The 8,219-nt window shown below is 36.4% G+C and overlaps 1 protein-coding gene across 1 annotated transcript; it reads left to right on the forward strand.

The window, feature by feature from the left end:
* The first annotated feature begins 230 nt into the window (after nt 1–230).
* LOC110679690 lies at nt 231–1,687 on the forward strand. The gene is made up of 5 exons (XM_021855264.1): nt 231–329; nt 430–766; nt 816–920; nt 981–1,391; nt 1,450–1,687. Exons 1-5 carry the CDS (start codon nt 231–233, stop codon nt 1,563–1,565), a joined length of 1,068 nt encoding a protein of 355 aa, XP_021710956.1. The 3' UTR covers nt 1,566–1,687.
* Nucleotides 1,688–8,219: the final 6,532 nt, after the last annotated feature.

An 8,219-nucleotide genomic window follows, 5' to 3' on the forward strand; every position in this document is an offset into this window, starting at 1 on the left:
ATTTTCTATATGTCAAAATAAGCTTTATTTCAACTGAATTTTATTCTGTAATTATTTTACTTCATATTTAATTTCACAATGAATACATAAATAATCGACCATCCGGGGGTGAAATGAGCATCACTAATACCATCTGTTCAAGTGAAATTCTATACCGCGATCAAAAGTACGTTTTGTTTTGTACCTCCTCACGTGAAAATTTACCGCTGATTCGGAAAAAAATAACAAAAATGGGTCGAAAACGACTGACTGCTGCCAAGAAACGTGTGCTCCGAAGTGCGACTGCAAAAAACATTGGATTCCTGGTTGAAAAACTTCCGGAATTGCAGGTAAAACATCCTGATCATTGTTGACCATAACCTAACGATGAACTGTTGTTATTGACTCGGTGGAGAGTGAAACCTAACCTGATTTGTTGTTCTTTTCCAGGAATCTAACGTAAAGAGCACACCAGCAAGCAAAAAAGTGAAATTTCAATCCGACATTGACGTGCAGGACGATGATTCTGGACCTGACTTAGTAGTCAATAAGGATAGAGATTTCGAAAAATATATGGGCTCAGATACCGATGATGATTCACCATGCGAATCCATCGCCGCGCAACCTGTTTCGAAGCCGCTGCTTAGAACATATCGCCGGAGAATAACCATCGATGAGTTGCTCGAGGATTGGAATGTCGGTGATCAGAATGCAACAACAAACAGCGGAATTGGAGTAAATTTGGAAGAACCATCGGAACCTATCGCGAAAAGCAGCAATACAATTGGTAATAATTTGTGTAAAAATTTATACAAAAACTTAATGACTATTTTTAGAATGTTCGTGTGGGATGGCAGAAGAGGCTAAAAAATACAAGAATTTGTATGAGTCTCTACTTACGGCAACGATGGATAAAGAAGCAGTACGTCAAGATTCTCTAGGTAGATTTGTAATATTTGTGCAAAAATGCTATCTTAATGCTTAATGGTGATTTCTTGTAGATCCTGCTACCAAGGAAAAGCTTCTCAAACAAAATGCGGAACTGCTTGGACGCAACGCAAAGCTTCAGGAAGCCTTGACATCGAAGCTGTTGCCACAGCCCGAAGTTCCTTTCAAAGATGTGAAAGGCGATTTTCTGGACGCTGAGACCATCCGTTTGATTTCAATAGAAGCTGACACGGATTATCTATTCATGAAGTTTCTCATGATGAGACTATGGCCGGAGGGTTTAACCGGTCGTTCAGTTACCGGGCGTCGGTCTAATAATCCTTCGGGCCGTTCAAAATCAAAGCCTTCAAACGCCAGCGACCATACGGAACTCCCAGAATCAACCAACGTCATCAGAGCCGCTGAGGATGCCGAAGGAGCAACAAAGCGTCCCCTCGAAAAAGATAGGGTCGATTTTCTGATCTGTTAGTAAATTGTGATCATCGTTAGAGTTTAATATCTAATATTAATTTTTATTCTCAGCTTGTCTGTATCGCCGTCGAGTATTCTTGAAGGATGATGCCAATACTGCCCAAGTTCATACCAAAGCAGGAATCTCGCTGATGACACGAGTAATCGCGAATTCGACGCGTAAGTGAGACAAGATTCAGCGAATTTGCGGATGCGATTTTTAATCATTAATTTTTAACGTGTAACTCTTGACTGTTTGAATTGTTTTGTTACCTGTTACTTTGTCATTAGACATTATGAGTTAGACAAATATTTGTGTCTACGTATTCATGGTTTTGAAAATAAAAAAAATAAATCTTCTAAATCAATCAAATGATTTTCATTATTAAAAATTATCACGAATATCTTGTTATCATTAGGTGCATAATATTGCAAACTGATAACTGATTTTGTTATCGAAGAAGCATAAAATTTTCTGTTATCTTCAATATGTATAAAAACAAGATGATAACAAAATATGTTATTGGAAAGCTTTTTATGAATAGCTGAATATGTTATCATTTTGAACTCAGTGATAACGAAATTAGTTATCATTTTGATATTTACCATGCTATTATTTGTTATCATTTCTGTTATGTTGGCTCTTAACTCAGGCAAAATGATAACAAATTATGTTATCAAAATAAATGATAACCAGATAACTGAATTAGTTATCATTTTGTTATTCTTCTTTGCTCGGGAAGTGTTTCGTAGTGCCCACACGAGTTCGTTGGCGACTGGTTCACACATAGCATGATGAAATGGGTCATTTCGCCGAAGAGAAAGTGTTGAATCGATTACGTGAGAAATTCTGGTTTCCGAAGATGCGCAAGTATATTCGCTCTTATATAGAAGCGTGTCCACAATGTGCGTTCCACAAAAGTAAAGGGGGAAGACCAGAAGGGTATTTACACTGTATGCCGAAAGAACCTATCCCATTTAGTACAGTACACATGGATCACATGGGGCCGTTCGTCAGATCCGCGCGAGGAAATTCGTATGTAGTGCTTTTAATCTGCGGATTTTCTAAATTTGTGGTTATCCGAGCTGTGCGTTCGACTAAGACTGGACCAGTTTTAAATTTGTTGGGGGATGTGACAGCTATGTTTGGTACACCAAGTCGCATTGTAACGGATAGAGGCACAGCATTCACTGCCAAGATTTTTGAGGAGTACTGTCGGGTGAACGCAATTACCCACATAAAGACAGCTGTTGGGTCACCGAGAGCAAACGGTCAAGTGGAGAGAGCCAACCGGACCGTGCTAAATTCGATTCGACGTATGGTGGGAGAGCACAACATGCGATGGGATGAGCAAGTGCCGAAGATTCAGTGGTCGGTTAACAATATGCCAAACTCGACTACTAATTTGTCGCCTAGTGCATTGGCGTTGTCCTAAAAGCCACGAGATATTCATCAGAACACCATTGTTATGGCGCTACACGACGAGGTGAACAATGTATTGGAGAATCCACAGGAGCGGAAATAGCATGCAATGACAGCCATCGAGAGAAGGCAGTGTAATGAGAAGTAGTATTTCGACATGCGACGTAAGCCTTCAAACACCTATGAGCTCGGTGATATGGTATTAGTGGAGCGAGACCTTACCGCGATGGGCCATAGTCGTAAACTTGAAGCCAGATACAAAGGCCCGTATGTGGTGAAAACTGTGTTGGACAACGATCGTTACGAGCTACATAGAAGATCTCCCAGGAGTGCGTAGATCGAACCGACTCAGAACAACAGTTTATGCAGCAGATCGTATGAAGCAATAGTGCCAATTAGTAGATGTAGGCGATGAAGATGATGAAGTTGATGTAGAATTAACAGATAGTGAAGACGTTTAATACCAATTGAACTTATTGTATGAAAGTTTTTGAAAAAAATATTAAGAATTGAATTAAACCTAATTTAAAATCAGGGGAATCTGGGTGTCCGATTGTAAATCTATTAGGAAGCTGGTGCTGTCGGGCAGGCAACCAATTGAGTTTAGTTACAGCAAGCAAACGAGCTAGTTCGCTTTTGTGCTGCGATCGGAAATACCCCAGTTATCGTTGGGTCTGTGATTCCGGGAAGTCGTCGGGAAGTAAGTCTCGAAATTCTGTGGTCATCGTCGAAGGTTGGTAGTTTACACTAGGGTTACATTTCTTACAAGATTCAATAGAACCTTGCATTGAACTGTTGCGGAATTTTTCAACAATTGTTATTTTCTGAGAAACTTTTGAATATAGGGGGCAGGCTTGGGAATTGTGATCACAATTTGCCGCAGTTCATCGATTCTGCAAGTCAACCTAAACACAAAGCAGCAGCAGCATCAATACCATCAAGCGTTGCGCTGCCAACGGTTCATACACTGCTTGAATGTTTTTATCTCTCCACTATGACCGTTTATGGGCAGCCATCTCGAGGTGAATGGTTGAAAAAAATGTTAAATAGGATAAATGATAGCTTCGGCACCCTGAGGGTATTTTCGGCAGCACTAAATTATCGTCCTTGTTAAAATTTATCTACGGAACAAGAGTTACCTTCAATGTACTCAATATATTCCTTGAACTATAATCTTCCATGTAAACCTCATCTTTCACAAAAATATGATATAACATGGGTTTTATCATTGAATGAAATAAATGCTGACGAAATTATCGTCATTCGTGAGCTGCCGAATAAAACAACACAATAATAGCTTAAGAAAAACTCACCACTTTGAAAGGTCCAATTCTCCACTCCAGTACCAATTTGTCACAAAAGCTACGCACAGATCACTCATGCACTATTAAACTTTCGATTTGTCTAAAAAGCACTCGAAAATACTGAATTTTCATGCTTTAAATCACAAATTAAAATTAATGCACTTTGCTTTCCTCGGCAATCACTTTTTATTACGGGAATAGGTTGCCAGAAAACCATATTCAATTGCGGTGTATTTTTTATTCTCAATTTAAATTCATTGAAAAAATCGAACACAACTAATTAATGCATTGGAATTAGGCAACAAAGCATGCATTGGTAATAATTGAGCCTATCAATACTTTCCTTATGTAAAGATTGTAGCGCATAAACTTCAACATACTGAGAAACATAAAAAATATTCATCTTTCAATTGGTAATTCATTTTGGCAACACTTCTGTTGTTCTACAGGCAATCAGAGGATGATGTTTTTGTGTCAAGTCATAAGTGCATTGATTTGCAAAGGGCCTGTTCTGATTTTCTCATACACTGAGAATAATATGAACGTAAAAAAAATATAAAAATAGCCTGTAGAATTTTCAATTTCGCATTACCTTTTAGTGATTTTTTTGCGCATAGACACTAGGGTGCGGCTTATTTCCCAAAAGTTCTCAAAACCAAAAATTCGTGTGCTCTTATGAATTCAATTCATATTAGAAGAGAAACCGCAAAGTATGAGCCAAAAATATTAAGATTTATATATTTATTTATTCACCGTCTTTGACTACAGGTCACACAGACTGAAATTTTAATATTATTTACTTTACTTAAATTCTATCACTTATCGTATTAACAATTTAGGGGTGGCGCATGCGTCTTGAAGGTGAATTTTCAAGTTATAAAAAATGGCCTTCAGTGAAGTCACCATAATTTCGGTTATTTCTCACCAATTTCAAAACTTTAAGCATCATTATTTTCAAAATTAAATTTATGAAAACTTTGTAGAACATCATATTTGTCTTAAATCGAAACAAATCTTTGTTAAAAGTAGTTTTCTCGATTTTTTTTTTCATTTTACTGGAAAATTCATATTTGTTTGACCATAACTTTATAAATACTCAACCTGTTTCAAATATTTGTACAGTCGAAGCATGTTATAACGACATGGCAAGGGAGCGTCGTAATAGAGGAATGTCGTTTTAGAGAATAGTGGTAACATTAAAATCTTTTTCAAGGGACCGAAAAATGTCGCTATAGAGAGCTTCTGTCGCTATTAAAGTGGTCGTTGTAACGAGCTTCGACTGTACATGTTTTTGAAGCAAAAAATAGTTGTTTCCATACTGTTCATACAAAATATGTTTCTAAGAAATGGTTTTGGCTTAATTTTGTAACAAAAACTACCCAAAAACATTTTTTTAAAGGAAAAAATCGAATTTCTTTGGATTATTTATGTTTTTTCTGCCAAAAATCACATTTTTCCTGTAAAACTTGTGTTTATAAAGTATTTTATTCGAATTACGAGTTGAATAGTGCATATATTTTTTAACATGAGCAAAAATATTATTGTTTCAAAATTATTTAAAAATTGTTGACAAGTATTTTTCAAAGGTTTATCAAATGAGGAAAACCAGTTTCATCTTTAACAATATTGTTTAACCGACAAAAATTAAAAAAAAAACTGACGTTTTTCGTTAGGACATCATGGTTTTGTGCAGTTTTTGTTGAATAACTTGGTCAAATCATTTTTTTTTTTTACTTAAATGTGTCGAATGAAAAGTATGAAATTAGTTAAGTAAGCTTCTAAACCATACAAAAAGATTTGGAATCGGTTGAGTATTCATGAAGTTATGGTCAAACAAAGATTTTATTTTAGTAAAATGAGGAAACATTTGGAGTAAACTACTTTTTATTGAAACTAGTTTTGATTTCACACAAATTTGATATTCTACAAAGTTTTCATAAATTTAGTTTTTAAGATAATGGTGCTGAAAGTTTCAAAATTGGTTAGAAATTACCGAAGTAATGTTGACTTCACTGAAGGCCATTTTTTATAATTTGAAAATTTACCTTCAAGACGCTTGCTCCCCTCTAAATTTCAATATTTTTGGCTCAAACTTTGAGGTTTCTCCTATTATATGATTCGAATTCATAAGAGTACAAGAATTTTTAGATATGAGAAGTTTTGAAAAATAAGCCACACCCTTATAAACAGTAGTGTGAGTAGCGAATAGGGGCATGCATGTAACCCATTCAAACGCAAATCTGAATTTCATGTAATCCGATAATCGTGTTCCGTGGATTTTTCTAGCAGAGCACAATTTTGTTAATCAATTAACCATGACGTCACGCTGTAACTTCTAGGCTGGATTCGCACTTGCTGCAAGACCATGACATGGCAATTTTTAAAGCCGAGATGCTGCCATAGTGAGATTGAATACAAAAAATATTTGATAAAATAAATGAAAACGAAATTAGGCAGCGTCCATTTATTACATAACGTTAAAATGTACAATTTTCGACCATTCCCTCCTCCGCAACGGTCTTTGCAAGAAAAAAATAAATTTTGTGTTTGAGCCGCAACGTTTGAGCCTACTCCCCCTACCCCTAGAGCGTTACGTAATTTGTGGACGGTGCCTTAGTCTGCATAAAGTTAGTGGCGTGGTGTATTCAATTTGACTCTCTGCTATTCTATTTATAACTGCAATTCTGTTCTCAGTGTAGTCTGTATTTTTCTGCATTGGCCCTTTCAACGAGTAGAACATAATTAGTGACGTTTAATTTCAGGATTTGTCAACAAATACGAAATTTTACCAATACATAAACTAGTTTTTGCGCAGTTTTGGATTGTCGAAGTGAACATTTTTGTTGCCGACAATAGTAATTGCATTGCCGATAAAAGAACAAGTGCCTCGTGACTTTGGTGAGGAAAAATAGAAGATTAAGAGAATAAAATAGTGTTTTGTGTATAATAATTAACAAATGAAGAGTACTCAAGTGTAGTTAAGGTGTCTGCTGCTAATTGTTGTGCTCTATTGTTTCGTAAAATTGCCCTCTTAAAAGTTCAGCTGCTTAGGCTGCCGACAATACGTAAGTTCCCCTAATTCAATCGCTAATATTCCGCGTGTGTACTCAATTAATTGAAAGCTATTAGCGCTAACAGCAAGAGCACAATCACTCCGTTGCGATACATATAAACAAGTTCAATTTCATGCTACCTTTATCGAGCAAAAATGCAAAACCCAGAGAACCGGATAAATCGTGTCACCACTGTGCTCGACTCATTTCGCATTCGTTTGAAAAAACGTTAGGAAGAAGAAGATTACAGTTTTGAAGAGCCGTGATATTTTTTGTTTTGAACGGTCATGGTTTGCCTTGGATTTTGATGGTCGTGTAGAAAAATGTGAATGTCGAGGTGGTAAATGTTTGCGACAATACATTTCCCATCCCTGATAGGGGGAGATCCCCCAGTACCGGACAAAGTCGAAAAATTGAGATATCATGATCCAATCAAGATGGTGTATTAGAAGAAAAGAAAGCTCTTATAGAGAGTAATGTTTGCACAGAATAACACATCCTTGAAATATGCATGCCTTTTTAAAAAAAGGTGAGATGTTTGAAGATTGTAAAGAAGATTGAAAATTTGTATCGCCCTAAATTTGAACCTAATTAGTAGTTATTTTGAATATGGCAAAATAATTTAGATCACGCAAGCATGATCGAACATAATCATAATTTGAAAGTATGAATGTATTTCGTACCATCTTCTTTTTCTTCTTTTTGGCGTTACGTCCCAACTGGGACAAAGCCTGCTTCTCAGATTAGTGTTCTTATGAGCACATCTACAGTTATTAACTGAGAGCTTTATTTGCCAAATGACCATTTCTGCATGTGTGTATTAGGGTGCCAATGGAATGTATGGGAAAAATTTTGCCTTCGAATTTCAAAAAATGGTAGTGCTCAAAACTTTTGTCTCCTCGAAAAAAGTCCCCATGCAAAATTTGAGCTCAATCGGCCTTCGTTAAATGGACCCCCAAAGCGGTCAAAGTTTGGCTTTTTTGACCCATGAAAAATCTCCCAAGGGGGGTACATAAAATTTCCGAAATCGAAATGTTTTTTGATGCCATATGCCTTAAAAAT

This window comes from Aedes aegypti, chromosome 3, assembly GCF_002204515.2.
Source record: "Aedes aegypti strain LVP_AGWG chromosome 3, AaegL5.0 Primary Assembly, whole genome shotgun sequence".
Taxonomy (NCBI): domain Eukaryota; kingdom Metazoa; phylum Arthropoda; class Insecta; order Diptera; family Culicidae; genus Aedes; species Aedes aegypti.